The 19,052-nt window shown below is 50.7% G+C and overlaps 1 protein-coding gene across 1 annotated transcript; it reads left to right on the top strand.

Annotated features, from left to right (window-relative positions):
- Positions 1-330: 330 nt before the first annotated feature.
- On the top strand, positions 331-18,928 carry Spryd3 (SPRY domain containing 3). The gene is made up of 11 exons (XM_021184091.3): positions 331-422; positions 3,026-3,172; positions 4,491-4,566; positions 5,638-5,762; positions 6,015-6,150; positions 8,126-8,311; positions 16,039-16,188; positions 16,471-16,528; positions 17,032-17,151; positions 17,230-17,402; positions 17,744-18,928. The coding sequence occupies exons 1-11, from the start codon at positions 400-402 to the stop codon at positions 17,876-17,878; spliced, it is 1,329 nt and encodes a 442-aa protein (XP_021039750.1). The 5' UTR covers positions 331-399; the 3' UTR covers positions 17,879-18,928.
- Positions 18,929-19,052: the final 124 nt, after the last annotated feature.

The following is a 19,052-nucleotide window of genomic DNA, read 5'->3' on the forward strand; positions in this document are numbered from 1 at the left end:
TTCCAGAGAGGCTTTTAGCATCACTTCTGGCTCTGAGAACACGACGCTCGCACGGGCACAGGGACCTACTCCGCCCCAAGGGAGCCGCCCCTTGATCGCCTCCCTGAGCTCCAGGCGTCCGAGGTGGCGTCCGGGCCGCCACGTCGCCTCCCCCACCCTCCCAACACCAGGGTTCCTCAGACGCCGCCGAGTGTTAGGTACCCGGCTCACCGGGCCGCGCCCCGCACCGCCTGTACCTTACGATTGGCTGATGAGTGCGCCCGTCTTCACCGACCGCTGAGGATTGGTCAGATTTAGCGGTGGGGGGGCGGGCCTGACGGAGCAGAGGAAGGGCGGGGACCCGGATGTGTGTGGTGGCGGCGGCCGAAGAGCTACAACGCGGAGCTGAGAGGCCTATGGATGAGGAGGACGCGGCGGCCCCGGTAGGCGGGGATCGGGGGCGGGGTCCCGGAGGCCTCGGTCTCTGCAGATCTCGAGGCGGGGGTCCTGGGCGACGGCTGCGGCCTCAGGGCGGGGCCAGGGGCTCCGGTCACGGGCGTTCCTCTCGCCGCGCACCGTACCCTTTGCAGCCAGGGCCTGTGACGACGGGGCGTAGCCTCATTGACAGGTTAAGGCCGGGTGGTCCCGGGTGTCACCTGAGAGACCCCGCGGTGCTGAGGCCGCGCCCGGACCCAGTGCGGCGGCAGCTGCTTGGTGCTGAGGCTGTCAGGTTCTCGAAGATCCGATGCCTTCAGATCTGGGGCTCCGGCATCTACCTGGGTTCGAGTCCTGGCCCAGGGCCCTGGGGGATCCCAGTGCTCCGCCGCAGGTGTCTCCTCTTGTGGGGCATGTGCTGGTCTGTAGCTCCTGCAGAAGAGCCCCAATGTACACATTGGGATCGAACTCAGCTTAGCCCAGGCTTGTTAAGCACCTACTGTGTGTAAGGCACAGTGCCAGGTGTTTGGGAGGCAGGAAGAAAATATTTCTTCATCGTTTTCCCACTTTTGGATCTCTGGAAGATTTTATTCATTCATTCATTTACTGGCCTTGCTGGTTGTCTAAATACCAAGAGAGTCCCGTGTTTTCCTCTGGTGCTGCTGCTGCTTTCCGGGCTGCCGCCCTCTGAATTCTGTTACAACTTGGAGTTAAGATCTGCTAAGTTGTTTTTTCTTTTGTTTGAGACAGGGCCTCACTGTGTAGCCCAGTCTACCCTGGCACACACTATGTAGAGCAGGATGTTGAAGAATTCAGAAATCCGTTTACCTCTGTGGACTAAAAAGGGCTGGGGTTCTGGCAGAAGAGAAGGCTCAGTGCTTTGAACAGCTTGGGCTTCAGGCAGGGTGGGGGTACACACTTTAATCCTAGCACCCAGGAGGCAGAGGCAGGCCAGTTTCTGAGTTCAAGGCTAGTAAGTTGCAGGACAGCCAGAAAAACAAACAAACAAAAAATCATACCTTTTCTTGTTTACAATTCCCTAGAAGTTTCTCATTACCCTTGAAATAAAGTTTAAAAGTTCTGACTGTGATAGACTCTTGCTTTACCCTGTTCTTTTTGTTTTTTGTTTTTTGTTTTTTTTTGGCAGGGTTTCTCTGTCTAAACCTTGCTGTCTTCTGAAATTTGCTTTGAGACCAGGCTGGCCGCCTCTTAGTCATAGATAACCACCTGCCACTGCCTCTGGAGTGTTGGCATTAAAGGCGTGTGCTTCCATATCTGGCCACCTTATTCTACTCTGTTTTTTTGTTTTGGTTTTTGGTTTTTGGAGACAGGGTTTCTCTGTATAGCCTTGGCTGTCCTGGAACTCACTTGGTAACCAGGCTGGCAGGCTGGCCTTAAACTCAGAAATCCGCCTGCCTCTGCCTCCCAAGTGTTGGGATTAAAGGCATGTGCCACCACCGCCTGGCTTCTTATTTTTTTTTAAGATTTATTTATTCTATGTGAGTACACTGTAGCTGTCTTCAGACACACCAGAGGAGGGCATCAGATCTAGTTACAGATGGTTGTGAGCCACCATGTGGTTGCTGGAATTTAAACTCAGGACCTCTGGAAGAGCAGTCAGTGCTCTTAACTGCTGAGCCATCTCTCCAACACCTCCCCTCCCCCCTTACCTTATTGTCATTCACTTTCCCTACATACAGTGGCCCTGGTGGGCTGTCTTTCTCTGCCATGACACCTTTTTTCTACTCATGGGCCTGAGCAACTGTTTCTTCTGTATGGAATGGTTTTTGTTACACTGTTACACTGCCTGCCTCTCTTTCAGTTCTCAAGCAGTACCTCAGATCTGTCCCTGTTCACTATTTTGTTACATCTCTGTGGGTTTTTTTTTTTTTTTTTTTTTCCTTCCACTGGTTAAAATGACCATTTGTGGGCTGGAGAAATGGCTCAGTGGTTAAGAGCACTGACTGCTCTTCCAGAGGTCCTGAGTTCAAATCCCAGCAACAACATGGTGGCTCACAACCATCCATAATGAGATCTGACACTCTCTCCTGGTGTGTCTGAAGAGAGTGACAATGTACTTACATATAATAAATAAATAAAACAAAAAAATTTTTAAAAATATGACCATTTGTATCTATTATCTGCCATGCTCCCCCATGCCCACTTGAGTGGAAACTATGTGAGAACAAGCATCCAGATTCATCTACCTTGCTTGTAACTTTGTTCCTAACTCTGATAACAGAGCACACGATAAAGGATAAAAATCCCAATAAAGGCCGGGCAGTGGTGGTGCATGCCTTTAATCCCAGCACTTGGGAGGCAGAGGCAGGCAGATTTCTGAGTTCGAGGCCAGCCTGGTCTACAAAGTGAGTTCCAGGACAGCCAGGGCTATACAGAGAAACCCTGTCTCAAAAAAACCAAAAACCAACCAACCAACCAAACAAAAAAAAATCCCAATAAATATGTATTGCCTGAGTGGCTGAGGCTGGAGCTCTTGATGTATTTGGACATCTGGCGTCAAGTCTGGTGCACTTTGTACATTCAGGGTTGAGCAGGCTGAGGTCCTCTGCTCTGAGCCCTGCTTCCTTCTCAGCCATCTGTCTTGTCACAGGTTTGTTCTCATGAACAAGATGGATGACCTCAACTTGCACTACCGGTTTCTGAACTGGCGAAGGAGGATTCGGGAGATCCGAGAGGTCCGGGCCTTCCGATATCAGGAGAGGTTCAAGCATATCCTTGTAGATGGTGACACTTTGAGGTGAGCATAGGAAACTGGTTCCACCCTGTCCCTTTTCCAGGTCACAGACAGGGAAAGGGGTGTGTTAGAGGGTGAGGACCATTTACACTCCACTGCCAGGGGCACCCCAGTGCCTACATGCATTCCTTTCTGCCCCTCTGTCACCGGGTCACTGGGACTGTTGGTGTTTTGATTTGTTTAGTGTGTTCGTGGGGAGATGGCTGTCAGAGGAGGTTGATTCTCCTTAGGTCACATGGGACTCAGGGACCCAACTCTGGTCCTTAGGCAAATGCCTTTATACACCGGGCTCTCTCACTGGTCTGTTTTGCTTTTGAGACAGCCAGGCTGTCCTAAGACTTACAGTCCTTCTCCTCAGCTTCCCCAGAGCTAAGATTACAGGCAGGTACCACCTCAGCCATCTCGGCTCACTCTCTTCCCGTCTGGCAAGGACAGGCCCTGTCTAGGGAGATCCTAGAGGTCCAAGGTCCAGGCCTCTCAGGAGAGGTTCAAGCATATCCTTGTAGATGGTAACACTTTGAGGTTCTGTAGTGTCATAGGTACTACATAGTCACAAATACTACCCTAAGGGAGTGGGGTAACCACCCACTCGATGTCATTCTAGACCTTTGGTTTGTATTTTTATCTTTTCTGTCTTGAACCTTCCCTGACTCCTTCCTGCCTACTTCAGGTAGTTTTCATCCAAAGGGAGAAGGAACTAGCATTATTTAGCCTGAGGGGAGGAGACTGAATGACTCTTTCAGTCTGCAGGATTTGGATCAGCTGTTTTCTGGCTCCACTGAGGACAGGGCTGAGGCAAGGGCCAAAGTGCAGCAGGAGGAATTGAGGTTAGACAACACTGTGGGGCCCCTAAAAAGCAATTAGGGAAGATTGTACGTTTTTTTTTTCTTCTGAAAATGAAGAAACTAGGCTGTACTGATCTAGTGTGGGTTCGACCCTGGCTGGAAGCAGTGGGAAGGGCACATAAGGTACCATTAGTACTCTGTGTGTGTGTGTGTGTGTGTGTGTGTGTGTCTGTCTGTCTGTCTGTCTGTCTACTCATGCAGATTTTTTTCCTCTCTTTCTTTTCAAGACATAGTTTCTCTGTAACCCTGCCTATCCTGGAACTCACTCTGTAGACCAGGCTGGCCCCAAACTCAGAGAGCCTCCTGTCTCTGCCTCCTGAGTGCTGCCATGCCTGGCTATGTGTAGATTTCTGTGAAGTGTGCCTTGATGAGCTAGCTGTCTGTGGTAGCCCTCACAAGGTTGGGGTTTGGAGTATTAGGACGTCCTCCCAACACCTGGGCTTACCTGCTAATAGAACCTTTCTATATTCCTTTAGTTACCATGGAAATTCTGGTGAAGTTGGCTGCTACGTGGCGTCTCGACCCCTGACCAAGGACAGCAATTATTTTGAGGTGATCAAGCAGTAGGTGGGCAGAGTTGGGGGGCCGGGGTGTGGTGATGGGGTTGGTGAGGAGTGAGTTCATAAAGGTCCTCTCCTAAGACCTGGCCTTGGGAGGAGGTGCAGGCCAGCGTGACTCTCGATCTGAGAGACAGGTGCCTTGGAGTCTCCTCAGTCCTGCCTTCCTGCTCTGCTGTCCCCTTGCCCAGGTAGACTTGGACCCTTGTCTCTCTTTCCTAACCCCTAATACACTGGTTCTCAGCCTTCCTAACGCTGTGACCCTGAACACAGTTCCTCACGTTGTGGTGACCCCAACCATAAAATTATGATTGTTGCCACTTCATAACTATAATTTTGCTACTTCTATGATCTTAATGTAAACATATATGTTTTCCTTGGTCTTAAGGAACCACTGTGGAAGGTTTGTTTGACCCCCAAAGGGGGCATGCTCCACAGGTTAAAGACTGCTGTCCTAACAGAAGCCCAGAATTGATTCTGTGCTTAACTTATTATTATTAATTTATAAATGCCTGTGTATGGGTATGTGCATGTCCTTATAGCTCCCATGGGGACTAGAAGTTAGTGTCAGATCTCTAAGGAGCTGGGGTTACAGGTGGTTGTGAACTACCTGATGTGGGTCATGGGAACCAGATTTAGATCAGCACCTACTTCTGGCTGGCCTGGAACTCACTTTGTAGACCAGGCTGGCCTCGAACTGAGAAATCTGCCTGCCTTTGCCTCCTGAGTGCTGGGATTAAAGGTGTGCGCCACCACTGCCCAGCTAGCACGTACTATTAACTGCTCTCTTCCCCTACTGTTTTTTGATCAGGCTGGCCTTGATTTTATAGAGATCCATCTGCCTCTGCCTCCTGAGTGCTGGCATTAAAGGCATGAGCCATTATGCCCATCTAAAGCTCAAGGATGATTGTCTGGGTAACCACAGTAAAAGTCCCTGCCTCCCCAGTTCTCCCTGTCAGGTCCTACCCTCTCGTCCCTACTTTGGTCACCCCCTTTTCCCGTCCTTCTCCACAAGTTCATTCAGTTTTCTCTTCCTGTGAACTGTGTCCTGTTCTCATCCCTTCAGGTATCTATCGTGGACAGTGGTGTCCGGGGCACCATTGCTGTGGGGCTGGTCCCTCAGTACTACAGCTTGGATCACCAGCCTGGCTGGTTGCCTGACTCCGTAGCCTACCATGCTGATGATGGCAAGTGAGTGGTCCTTCGCTGTGGGGTTGAAGTCTGACTGTGAAGAATAAGCTGCCTCTGAGTGGTCTTTTTCTCTACTTCCTGTCTTGGGTTTTTTCATAAGCTACCCTTGCTGGTGTGGACGGAAGAGAGGGTGACATGAATAGCAGGACACAGGTGGATGCTGTCAGAGTGGAGCTGCTGAGACGGGCTGGGAGGAGCAGGAGCAGGCACCATGCATAGTTCTTTCTGTGTCTTGTGCCACTCTCTCTATAGGCTGTACAACGGCCGAGCCAAGGGGCGCCAGTTCGGGTCAAAGTGCAACTCTGGGGACCGGATCGGCTGTGGCATCGAGCCTGTGTCCTTTGATGTGCAGACTGCCCAGATCTTCTTCACCAAAAATGGGAAACGGGTGAGTGGGCAACCCCGGGAGGGTTCAAGTGGCTGGAATCTGCCTGAGGGAAGAGTCTGATGGGTTTGTTCTTAAGTCCTGTCTGGACACTTCCATGCCCTGGGCAGTTGAGACTTGATCCAGATCGTAGGCTTAGAGCAGCCAGTGACTACATCCAACAGGAGCAGAGACCAATGACTGGAGGGAGCAGGAAAGGGCTTGTGGATGTAACTCAGGCATAGCCAGCAAGCTCAGCTGCATGCTCAAGGCTCTGTGTTCAGTCCCCAGCAGTACATACACAGGGTGTTGCGGTGCTCAGGAGAATCAGAAGTTCAAAGTCATTTTTGCGGCCTAATGAATTCAAGGACAGTTTGGGTTACATGGGGCACATTTTTTTGTTTTGTTTTGTTTTTTTTCGAGACAGGGTTTCTCTGGGTAGCCCTGGCTGTCCTGGAACTCACTCTGTAGACCAGGCTGCCCTCAAACTCAAAGATCTGTCTGCTTCTGCTTCCCAGGTGCTGGGATTAAAGGCATGCGCTACGACTGCCTGGCATGGGGCACCATTTTTTTTTTTTAAAGATTTATTTATTTATTTTTATGTAAATACACTGTAGCTGTCTTCAGATGCACCAGAAGAGGGCATCAGATCTCATTATGGGTGGTTGTGAGCCACCATGTGGTTGCTGGGATTTGAACTTTGGACCTTCGGAAGAGCAGTCGGGTGCTCTTACCAACTGAGCCATCTCACCAGCCAGGGGCACCATTTTTTTTTTTTTAAGATTTATTTTATTATTATATGTAAGTACACTGTAGTTGTCTTCAGACACACCAGAAGAGGGCATCAGATCTCATTACGGGTGGTTGTGAGCCACCATGTGGTTGCTGGGATTTGAACTCAGGACCTTTGGAAGAGCAGTCAGTGCTCTGCTCTTACCCACTGAGCCATCTCACCAGCCCCAGGGGCACCATTTTTAACAGAGTTTTCTTTTGGGATGTGGCCCCTGAGAGCCTGCCTACTTACGCTATGCATGTATGTGCATAGGCAACACTAAGTCGACTCAGCGGGTTTAAATAAGGAGCATGTGAAGTTAGGAGGGATACATGGTAATCCTGGAGGGAAGGAACTGGAACAGAGGGAATGTGGGTGGATTTGATCCAAGCACATTATATGCATGCATGAAATTCTCAAACAATAAAAATATAAAAAGAGATGGCTCAGCAGTTAGACTGCTCTTCCAGAGGACCCAGGTTTGGTTCTTAGCACCCATGTTGCCTAGCAGGCAGCTCACAAGTGTCTGTAGCTCCAGTTCCAAGGGGGTCTGACCCCTCACACAGACTTACATGCAGGCAAAACACCAGTGCACATGAAATTCTGAGTTCGAGGCCAGCCTGGTCTACAAAGTGAGTTCCAGGACAGCCAGGGCTACACAGAGAAACCCAGTCTTAAAAAACTAAAAAACAAAAACAAAAACAAAAAACAAAAAACAAAAAATCATTTTAAAATCGGAAAAGAGAAAAGTTATATGGTGTGGCTCTATTAAGTGAAGGGTCCAGGGGTTTGATTTGAATATTTTGGCTATTTTCTTTCTTTTACTTCTTGTGCCCTCTACTCTTCAGAGATGATTGTAGCAGAGAGAGAAAGAGAGACTTAAAACTCTCTGCCTCACCTTCTCTCCTCCCACTGTGCTAGGGAAAGATTGCTTCTCACGCCAGGCAAGAGGTCAGCTCTCTTTGCAGCCTGAGTGGTGTGCCATGGTGCTTCAGTTTTCAGGGCACTTGGCAGCAAGGCTGGAGGTTGAGGCTTGCCTTCAAGCTCCATGGAACTTGGAGGGAATGAATACTTAGCAAATCCTAAAACTCTCCTGAGTCTTAGTCTGTGAGTGTGTTCGTGATAATTAACTGGTTGTATCATCTTGGGGATGCCCTTTTGAGAGTGGATGAGTTCTAGAAACGTGAACCTCACGGTAGCTCCCTCTTTCTCTCGCCCTTGCGGCAGGTGGGCTCCACCATCATGCCCATGTCCCCAGATGGGCTCTTCCCAGCAGTTGGTATGCATTCCCTGGGCGAGGAGGTAAGGCTGCACCTCAATGCCGAGCTGGGCCGTGAGGATGACAGCGTCATGATGGTGGACAGTTACGAGGATGAATGGGGCCGGCTGCATGACGTCAGAGTCTGTGGGACGGTAAGTAGTAAGTAGAAGGCCCTGGATAAACGGGCTGGGAAGAAGAGGTTTAGGCATCTAAGCAGATTGGTATTGCTTACAATGAGGAGAAAGGGCAGCATGCATGTGTGTTCGTTCATTCGTTCTTCCTTCCTTTCTCTCTTTTTAAGATTTATTTATTAGCGGGGCGTGGTGGTGCACGCCTTTAATCCCAGCACTTGGGAGGCAGAGGCAGGCGGATTTCTGAGTTCCAGGCCAGCCTGGTCTACAGAGTGAGTTTCAGGACAGCCAGGGCTACACAGAGAAACCCTGTCTTGAAAAAAAACAAAAAAAACAAAAAAAAAGATTTATTTATTTTATTTCATGTATATGAGTAAACTGTAGCTGTATAGATGGTTGTGAGCCTTCATGTGGTTGTTGGGAATTGACTTTTTAGAACTTCTGTTTGCTCCAGTCAACCTCACTCACTCTGGGCGGCCCCGCGTGCTCCAGCCCAAAGATTTATTTATTATTATAATTAAGTACACTGTAGCTGTCTTTTTTTTTTTTTTTTTTAAAGATTTATTTATTTATTATATGTAAGTACACTGTAGCTGTCTTCAGCCACTCCAAAAGAGTGCGCCAGATCTTGTTACGGATGGTTGTGAGCCACCATGTGGTTGCTGGGATTAGAACTCTGGACCTTCAGAAGAGCAGTCAGGTGCTCTTACCCACTGAGCCATCTCACCAGCCCTGTAGCTGTCTTTAGATACACCAGAAGAGGGTGTCAGATCTCATTACGGGTGGTTGTGAGCCACCATATTGTTTGCTGGGATTTGAACTCAGGACCTTTGGAAGAGCAGTCAGTGCTCTTACCCACTCAGCCATCTTGCTAACCCCCATGTGTCCATTCTTTCTTTGAGACAGGATCTCTCATGTGTCTCAAAGTCCAGGCTGGCCTGGAACTCAAATCTGCCTCCTGGGTGTTGGGATTAAAGGCTTGCCATCAGCCAGGCATGGTGGTGCACGCCTTTAATCCCAGCATTTGGGAGGCAGAGGCAGGTGGATTTCTGAGCTCGAGGCCAGCCTGGTCTACAGAATGAGTTCCAGGACAGCCAGGGCTACCCTGTCTCGAAAAACCAAAAAAAAAAAAAAAGGCTTGCCATCAAGCCTGGCTTTTTCTTCTCTTTATCTTGATATACCTCAGGAATGTTGCTTAGTCTGGCCTTGAATTTGCATTCTGCCCACCGTGGCCTCTTGGCAGTCCTGTGACACTGCGCCCGTACAGTGGCTTTTGTGTGGCCTTGGGAAGTGGGAGTTAGGGCTTTGACATGGTTCTTGGAGTCCAGAGCTGTGTTCTGAGAACAATTCCTTCTTTCCCCTTCACTTGGGTGGGAGCTCAGGTTGGTTGTTGATTCCCAGAATCAGTACGAGCAGCTTTCTCTTCAGTGTCCAAGGACTGATATGTGTGCCCACTGCTTATGCTTCCATTTTGCCTTGATTCAAGTCAGCTGGGCTTTCTCATTATAGAACTGAGGAACAGAGGTGGGCCAGGGTTATTCTAGGAGGTTGTCGTGGTCTCTCTCTCTCTCTCTCTCTCTCTCTCTCTCTCTCTCTCTCTCTCTCTCTCTGTCTGTGTGTGTGTATGTGTATTTATGTATGTGTGTGTATGTTGCCGGGTATTGAACATACCCTTTCACATGCTAGAAGAGCCTGCTACTGAGCTGTATCTATGGTTCTTTTTGTGTTTGTAACAGGGTCTTACTAAGCTGCCCTGCCGGTTCTGAACTCAGTTTGAAACCCAGGCAGGTCTTGAATTTTGAATCCACACGCCTCTGCCTCCAAGTAGTAGGGCTGGCCTGCACCCAGGCCCTGGTTTAGGGATCTTGAATAAACTGGTCACTATCTTTTGGCTGTTTTGTAGAAGATGACAAGGCAGATGGGTGACGAGCTTGCTTTCAACCCCTTCTCTTCAAACCTGCTGTAGTGCCTCTCTGGAGTCTGAGCTGTCTTGGGAAGCTTGAGAGGGGAATCCTCCATTCTCTCTCTGCACCTCTTGCTGCGTTGGGAGTGGATGGATGCAAGTCAGGAGTCTACTCTGATCTCTTGTGAGATACTCAGTCCTCACAGAGAACTCTCCACTGCTGCCTCTATGTTCCCAGCCTGGCCTCTTTCTCCCCAGTTTGACCTTCTCACCTCAAGGCAAGCAGTTTCAAGGTAGCCTGTGATAGGAAAACAGGAGCAGTGGGGGGTGGAAGTGGGTCTGTGGAGTTCAGGGTAGAATGAGTTCACACAAGGTGGCAGAAAGTCAGCCCTCTGTGGGCTGTGTTGATGGCTGCTTCCCTGCTGGCCCTGGGGTGTCAGGGCTGTGCTGGTTGGGAGCCAGGACCTCAGATGCCCCTCCTTGGCTCTTCGCTCCTTTTTATCATCGTTTTTTGACAACATCCACAGAGTTGAACTTGGGCCTGAGCCAGGGCCATGTTCCAGCTCTCATCTCTGACCTCTCCTCTCTGTTTTCCTGGCATCCTTTCCCTGCCTGGACCTGTCCCCGCTCTACTCCCGGCTCCTCCCAGGCATCTTTTCTAGCTGAGGTGGAATCCTGTGGACATTATAAATAGACTTCCTTCCTTCCCTCCCCTCAGCGTCCTCAGTCTACTTGCGTAGGAATTTTTTCCCCCTTAAGCATAGCTGCAGAGTCTGGCTGTCTTCAAACCCTCACCTCAGCTCGAGATGGCTGGTGGGTAGGTCCACTGCACCATGAGCACAGGGTCATCTTCAGTGCACTTGGGCAGCTCTTTGTTTCCAGGCAGTCTCCTACTTTAGTTAGTCTGTGCTGGAATTCATTATTTAGCCCAGGCTGTCCTTGAACTTGTGGCAGTCCTACCTTAGCCTCCTGAGTACTGAGATTACAGATGTGAATTACCATGCTTGGCTAAGCAAGAGCTGTCTCTCTCTCTCCCCAGTTCTCTAGTGTATCTTTTCATTTATTACATTTATTTATTGAAGTGTGTGTGTGTGTGCATGTGGAAGTCAGGACAGATGTGGGAGCTGGTTCTCGCTCTCTATTATATGGGTTCCAGGGATGGAATTTTGGTGGTCAGACTTGGCATCAAGTGCCTTTCCCACAGAGCCACCTCTACAGCCTGAGGAAGGAGTCTCTTGAAGGACATACGCCCTTTTAGGTTTGCCAACTGCCCCATCTTTCAAATGAAGATAACTTGCCTGGCCTCCATCCTCTGTTCTTTTGTACCATCCACTGTATTTATAACCAGAGCTGTGTTGTCCTAGAAGGACCCAGGAGAGTTTATTCCTCTAAAGATGGCTAACATACATTTTCTGCTCTTGCTGTTGGGGACTCGCCATTGGATCCAAGGCCTTCTCCAGCCTGGATGACAGTCTCAATACAGTGCCCAGAAACCTGGAGATGTGGGAAGGCCTCAGATCTGACTTAATCTCAGGTTTCTCAAAAGAACATAAGTGGAATTTCAGTTGGGACAGTTTGTTTGTTTGTTTATTTATTTGTGTATGTGAACACATGCACACATATCAACACATGTAGAGTGGAGGCCAGAGGTTAATTTGCAGGGATTGGTTCCATCTACCACCATGTGGGGTCCTGGGGGTCCAACTCAGCTCATCAGGCTTGGCAGCAAGTGTCTTTACCTGCGAGCCATCTTGCCAGTGCAGGATAATTAGCATCATTAGGTCCCAGACACAGCTCTGACTGGTATGACAGCCCAGCATAAGCACCCATATTTCCAAACATTCTCTGGTTCTGTAGAGTAGTCCCAGAGAGAAGGGAAGGGATTTGCTGCAGTTGTCAAACAGTCAGTGGATAGGAAAAGCAGCCCCGGGAGTCATCCTGTCTGTCTGTGCCCTTTTTGACAGTTTAATACTGATGGTCCCTGACTGAAGGTTTTTCATTTGTGATTGATTATATGAGAACTGTACATATTTCAGCAGAAGCCATACTTCATATTTTATTATTATTTAGACATGGTCTCACTTTGTAGCCTGGCTGGCCTGGAACTCTCTATGTGACAAGGATGGCTACATAGATGGCTCACAGGGATCCTCCAGCTTCTGTCTCCTGAATGCTGGGATTAAAAGTAGATGTCACCCTGCTAGGCTATGCCTCAGATTTTGAAGTTTGAGCATTTTAGTGGTCAAGCACTTGCCTCACATGCATGAATCCCTCAGTCCATTCAATCCCTAGTGCTGCAAAGGGAGAAGAAGTAGGTTGGAAGTTTGATCTTTTCAGGTAGTGTTATTGGACATTGGGTACAGCTACAGCTTCCTATCAACTGCTAACACAAGAGGAAACAGATGGCACACACCGCATGTAATGCTCCGTTGGTCATCTATAGGCGGTGCTTTTTGTTTTGGTTTTGGTTTCTCTAGACAGGGTTTCTCTGTGTAGCCCTGGCTGTCCAGGAACTCACTTTGTAGACAGAGATCCGCCTGCCTCTGTCTTCCTGAGCGCTGGGATTAAAGTTGCCCCCTTCCCATAGCCTGGCCAGTGCTCGCTCTCGCTCTCTCTCTCTCTCTCTTTTATTCCTTTCTCTTTTTCTTCCTTTTCTGGAGGCAGTGTCTCATGTAACTCAGGCTAGCCTTGACCTAATCCTCCTGCCTCCACCTTCTGAGTGCTGGGACTATGACCATACCTGCTTTGTTATGATGGCTGGGGATCAAACTCAGGGCTTCCTGAGTGCTAGGCAGATACTTCCAACTAAGCTACAGTGCCTGTCTGCCTGCCTGCCTGCCTGCCTTCCTTCCTTCCTTCCTTCCTTCCTTCCTTCCTTCCTTCCTTCCTTCCTTCTTTCCTTCTTTCCTTCCTTCCTTCCTTCCTTCCTTGGTGTTTTGCCTATGTATATATTTGTACCATGTGTGTGCCTGCTTAGAGGTCAGAGAGGGCAATGAATCCCTGGAACTGGAGTTACAGATGGTTATGAAACAACATGAGGGTGCTGGGAACTGGACCTGTGTTGTTTGGAAGAGCAGCAAGTGCTTTTAATTGCTTTAGCCCAGATGTAGCTCTTTTTGGGTAAATTCTTCCCTTACCTTCTGTGGCCTCATTTTCCCTCCTTTTAAAGAAACCCCAGGTTCCCTTGCCCTGGGAGAACTGAGGGTGGTGAAGAATTGCTGTTGTTCCCAGGGCCTGCAAAGTGAGGATTTGCAGGGCCTGAAGGGGGTTGTGGGTCTGTCTGTACATCTGGGTTAGACTAATTTTGTCTTTGTTCACTCTTCATGGTTTTTGGCACTCCTTACAGTGGCAGCTTTGGTATACAACAAGAGGGAATCCTCCCTAGACCCAACTCAAGAGGAGACTGTGTTGGGGCCTGAGCTGGGAGCTTGTACTTGATTCCTCCTTCAGTTACTTCTGAGCCTTCTGGGCTTGGTCCTTTTGAAAAGAATCAGGGTCTCTTCTGGCCAGTGGTGGGAGAGTGGGAATCAGCAAGACCAAAGAGTGCAGGAGGGCATGGAGTGCCGACTAAATTCTGATCTGCAGCTTCAGTGAAGTACTAGTTGGTTAGCAGTAACGGTGCTGCTGCTGCTGGAGCATCCCTTGTCCTCAGTTAGGATGCACACGAGGGAGGGATCATTGGAGCTGTAGTTCATTCAGTGATAGACTGTTCAGCTCTCCTGCACAGGGCCCTGGGTTTGATACCCAGCATTACAAACATCCAACCTGCTTGGCCTAAGGATTGTCCTAATGGGAGGTACAAGGGCATGTCATTGTGATTGGTGGTTGCAATAGAACTGATCCCCATTTCCTGACAGAATGTGTGTTCTCATCAACTGGAGTGTCAGGCTCCTTCGACACCCTGATCACTCACTCACTTCATTTTATCTTTCTACCTAATTTTGATAACCCCATTTCACTGATGAAGCAATTAAGGCTTACAGAGGTGAACATACGATGTTCAAGCTTAGTGCAACTAAGCAATATTAGGGTTTGAACTGGGTCTTTCAAACTAAGAGGCAACTGAGGCTTAGACTGAAGGACCAAGCCTGCAGATCTTGGCAGCTTGAAACTCTAGAAGCCAGACCTACAGGTTCCCAAGTGTGGTGCCCAGAAGGGATCTGCCAGGGAGTGACTCCCTGCTCCAGCCTCTGCTGATGGCTCAGGAGGACTTGGTGAGAGCAGGAGAGCAGCCTATGGTTCGGAGTAGCTGCCCTGGGTTGGGATGGTTCTACTTTTGAAGAGGGCCTGGTGCTCAGGGCTAGGGTGTCAGCACAGGGCCTCTGTGCTGATCTGGAGCTGGTGGGTGTGGGTTGAAGTTCCATGTTAGGGCAGGTCATCCTCATGGCCTCCTGCCCTTAGGAAGGATCCCCACCCTGTCAGAACTGCAGCAGATGCCTTCTGTGGGCTGAGGCTGAAGGAACACTGGGGCGGGTTTTTCCCAAGATTCAGGATCTGGATGGGCCGTCTTTTGGCCATGAACTAGAGAACACCCTGTTTCCCACATAGAGAGGCCAGTTGGATAGGATGGGTCAAGGGCAGCTGTGGGTTCCTCATCCACCTCTGTGGTGCTGGGTGGAGAGTGGATCATAGGCTGCTTGATAGATGAGGGTAATAAGCACCAATGCACACTTCTCCTGGCTATGGTGGCTGGGGAGCACTTTAAATGCTACAGTCAGAGCACAGGGGTGGGTCTGGCCTTTCCCCATCTGTCCTCACTTGCATGTAGAGTATGGGAGGGTAAACTTGGCAGTTCTGGAGCTGAGTGGAATGAGATCTTCTCTGAAGGGAGTTGAGTAGGGCTGGCTTCTGCAGGAGCTGCCCCAGGCCCTCATACTGGTGCAGGCTGGTTGAGGCAGGCAGGTCGAGTTGTAGAGCTGTCAGTGGGGTGAGGCACCGTCTTAAGTCTTGTTAGGGGTTAGTGGAGAAGGCCCCAGTGAGGGTGCTTTTTGTAGGGCTGCAGGGCTGGAAGGGTAAAGTTGTGGGCAGTTGGGTTAATTAAAAGAGAATTAAGGAATCCTAGGTAATGGTAGGTGCATGAGAGAGGAGATGGACTGAGGCATAGCTCCACTGTTACCATGGCATCCTATAGGCAAGACCTGGATTGGGGGTTGCTACCCTGCTGTGTGCAGGCAAGACCTTGTGGGACCTGAAGAACCCAACCTGTCACTCGTCTCTCTTCTCTGACATTCACACCCCATGCCAGCCTGAGTGAAGGTTGGGAACAGAGGGCCTGCCATCTGTCTCTACTTTGGCCTTTACCCACATGAAATGAAAGGTAGAGTTGCTATCTCTGGGTTCTTGGCTCCCTGGAGCAATGAATGACCCAGCAATGAATAGCTCTGTTCAGAGCCAAGTAGAACAGACCTTGAGAAACTATGTCAGTCCCTTCTGTGCAGAATCAGCGTCTGAGCCTGTCTCCTCTCCCCTGAGTCCCCTGAGTTCTACACATCCCTGTTCTCAGTAAGCATCCCGAAAAAGCTGCTGGGTTCCAGAGGGAAGGCTGGCTTGGGGTTGTTTAGGAAATGGATGTTCTAGCCTAGAGACCCCCAGTGAGCTTCCTGGCAGTGTACCTCTGGATCCCCATGCGATTCTCCAGAGTCCCTGACAGTGGCTCTGAAGGAAGGCAGAAGCATCTCACACCAACCACCTTGTTTCCCGCCATCCTTGTCCTCTGCCTGTCTAGAACTTGGAGTCCACTTTGCCTTTCGAACCCTTTCCCTTTTATCCAGGGGATATTGTCACTGGCACCCAAGATGCTTTGGACTCAGTGTCCATCACCTGATGCTTGTCTCTTGCCCTGCAGCTGCTGGAGTATTTGGGGAAGGGCAAGAGCATCGTGGATGTGGGGCTGGCTCAGGCTCGGCATCCGCTGAGCACCCGCAGCCATTACTTTGAGGTGGAGATTGTGGACCCTGGAGAGAAGTGCTATATCGCCTTGGGGCTGGCCCGGAAGGTGGGTAGGCAGGCTGTGTTTCTCCCTGTGGGATTGCTCAGTGTGGGGCTGTGGGGAAAACCTGCTCAAGGAGCCTGTAGAGGGAAGTTCTGAGCCGAGGCAGAGCACAGTTCTAAGTATCTGTTTAGTGGACAGATCTTGTAGCAGTGTCCTGAGCATCATCCACCCTGGTCTTGAAACTGAGCCCCTTCCTGTCCCCCTTGCTGCTGTAGCCCCCAGTTTCTGGCTGTGGGTCGCCAGCCATCTGTGATATCACACATTCCCTTTGTCTTCCTGCTGTAGGATTATCCCAAGAACAGACACCCTGGCTGGAGCAGAGGATCTGTGGCCTACCACGCAGGTGAGTGGAAGCTGCTAGAACAGGCTGAGGAAACAGTGTGCAGAGTCGCCCATTCTGCTCACACGCCTGTGGCCTCTCTCTCCTCTTTTCAGGCTGCTCAGGTTTTCCCTTCATCTTATTTTTATCTCTCAGCCCTGAGAGCCAGAGGCACAGGACTGTGGCAGGAGAACTGGGCCCAGAGCGGCCATTGCAGGCCTCTGACCTGGCTCCCCTGCCCCACCCCCCACCCCCCTTGAAGATCTACAGAGCCCTTGGTTGCTTATGTTTTGGGTCTGATTTCCTGTAGAGCTTTCTTGAATACTGAGCCTTGGTGCCTGGGCCCTCCCCTCAGCACCCTTCCATCCCCGCCTGATCATCCACTCTAGGGACCCTCTCCTTTCTTCTGACAGTTCCTCAATCAAGTGGACATTGTGTTCTTTCCTTCCTGCATCTCCCTCTCATCATGTCTTGTTCTGAGGATGTAGAATTAGCCTTTCAAGTGTCCTTTCCCCTCCCTCCAACAGATGACGGGAAGATCTTCCATGGCAGTGGTGTGGGGGACCCCTTTGGGCCACGCTGCTACAAAGGAGACATTATGGGCTGTGGAATCATGTTTCCCCGGGACTACATTCTGGACAGCGAGGGTGAGTGAGGCTGGGCAGCAGCCAGATTGCTCCAGGCAGTAGACGGTACCACAGGAGCTCACGTTTCCTGTCTCCTAGGGGATAGTGATGACAGTTGTGACACAGTGATCTTGTCCCCGACTGCCCGGGCTGTCCGGAACGTCCGAAATGTCATGTACCTGCACCAGGAAGGGGAAGAGGAAGAGGAGGAAGAGGAGGAAGAGGAGGATGGGGAAGAGATCGAGCAGGAACATGAGGGCAAGAAGGTGGTGGTAAGTGGGGAGGTGTGGGCTCCCTCTGGGCTCCTGGGGCTGAGGTGGGGCAAGGACTGGGAGGCAGGGTCGGGAGCTCACAGGAGCCCACTGTGCTTACGGAGCTCTAGAGCCCAGGCTGGAGTCCTGGCCTATTTTCCAGCCTCAGCACACCCTCTGGTGGCTGCTTTCCACAGCACTGCAGTGACTCCTAACGCCCATGTTTAGGAAGTTGTGGGTTTGGGGCTTCATGTCTGAGTCACCCCAGTATCCCCAGAGAAGGGGCCAGAGCGCACCCTCTTCTCCACATCCCAGGGAGGTGCCAGGCCCATCCTCATCCGCTCTCCCCACCCCCACTCCAGGTCTTCTTCACGCGGAATGGCAAGATCATCGGGAAGAAGGATGCTGTTGTGCCATCTGGAGGTTTCTTTCCTACCATTGGCATGCTCAGTTGTGGGGAGAAAGTGAAAGTAGACCTGCACCCCTTGAGTGGCTAGCGGGGTCACCTGTCCATCTGCCCTCTCCGTCTGCATCTTCCCTCACAGCAGGCCCTGGGAGGGCATCCCCCCGTTTCTGTCAGCTCAGGCTGCACCTCTCTGTCCCTGGGCTGAGAGCAGTGGTGGGCCCAGAGGGCAGTGTTGACATGTATGGGAGGAGCCCCTTGATCTGGTTAATCGGTCCTGGATCTCCTTTCACCTCGCTGGGCCCTGAGCAAATTGGGAGGTATAAGCCCACCTGCTGACCTGATGGGCATGGTGCTCTGCCGAGGGTGAGGGTGGAGTAGAGGCAGCCTGTCCCTGTCTACCACAGCTCTCTGAATTCTCTTCATCCCCTCTCCTCATGTAAGCCAGTTGCTGCTGTCTCCCCCTGGCTGGGCTAGGGGGCCTGTCTTGGCCATCTCTCCTTTCACTGGCTGCTGTCCTAAAACACATCTAGGGTCTCCATTGTTTTCTGAGAGATGGTCCCACCCTCAACCCACAACAGAATGCCTGAACCTGGCTTCCTGCCTGCTCGCACGCAACTGTGTGTGTGTGTGTGAGAGAGGGGCTGTGTGGTAGCGTGGGACTGCAGCCTTTGCTGCCATCTCCTTGTCTGCACTCTTCTTCAAAGCACCTCTAGCCCTGGCTCCCCAGGATGGAGCCAAGGCACGGGGCATGTATTGTATTGTGGCTGTTTGCCCAGAGCAGCAGCTTGGCCCCTTCTTTCTCTTCACCTACCCACCCCCCACCCTGTGCCCCAGCTTGCTGCTTGTGCCAGTTGACGTTTCTGCTCCAGTGTTTGATTCTAGTGTCTATATAGGCCCCCCAACCAGCCCCCCTCTTCCCGTTTCCTGAGCTCCTCCATCCCATCAACAGGGAGAGAAGCAGCCGGAGCTCTTGGTCTCAGTTTGCACAGTGGGTAGGGCTGGGGAGGGGGTTCGTCGTCGTGCTGCTGGGGCTCCCCTTGCCCCTCGTTTCGGGCCCTGCACTATGATATATGAAATGTATGTACAGATCAGAGATGTTTATACAGCCAATAAAGACGGAGTTTCCGTATTTATCAGGACAGACGGAAGGGGAATCCTTCCCAGGGCAAGCAGGTGGGGGCAACTGTGGGCCTGTCAGGCCAGCAAAGGGACGTCTCTGGGAGACTTTTTTTTTTCTTCTTCCTATGAAGAAGGTATCAACTCCT

Source organism: Mus caroli, unplaced genomic scaffold, assembly GCF_978045245.1.
Source record: "Mus caroli unplaced genomic scaffold, Mus_caroli_1 scaffold_16, whole genome shotgun sequence".
NCBI classification, from domain to species: Eukaryota; Metazoa; Chordata; class Mammalia; order Rodentia; family Muridae; genus Mus; species Mus caroli.

What these genes read in the sequence shown, in the direction of transcription:
- Spryd3 (XM_021184091.3), top strand. Translation starts at nt 400, where the DNA reads ATGAGGAGGACGCGGCGGCCCCG. An exon ending in AGGAGGACGCGGCGGCCCCG is followed by an intron (nt 423 to 3,025) that starts GTAGGCGGGGAT and finishes GTCTTGTCACAG; the next exon opens with GTTTGTTCTCATGAACAAGA. An exon ending in AGGACAGCAATTATTTTGAG is followed by an intron (nt 4,567 to 5,637) that starts GTGATCAAGCAG and finishes TCATCCCTTCAG; the next exon opens with GTATCTATCGTGGACAGTGG.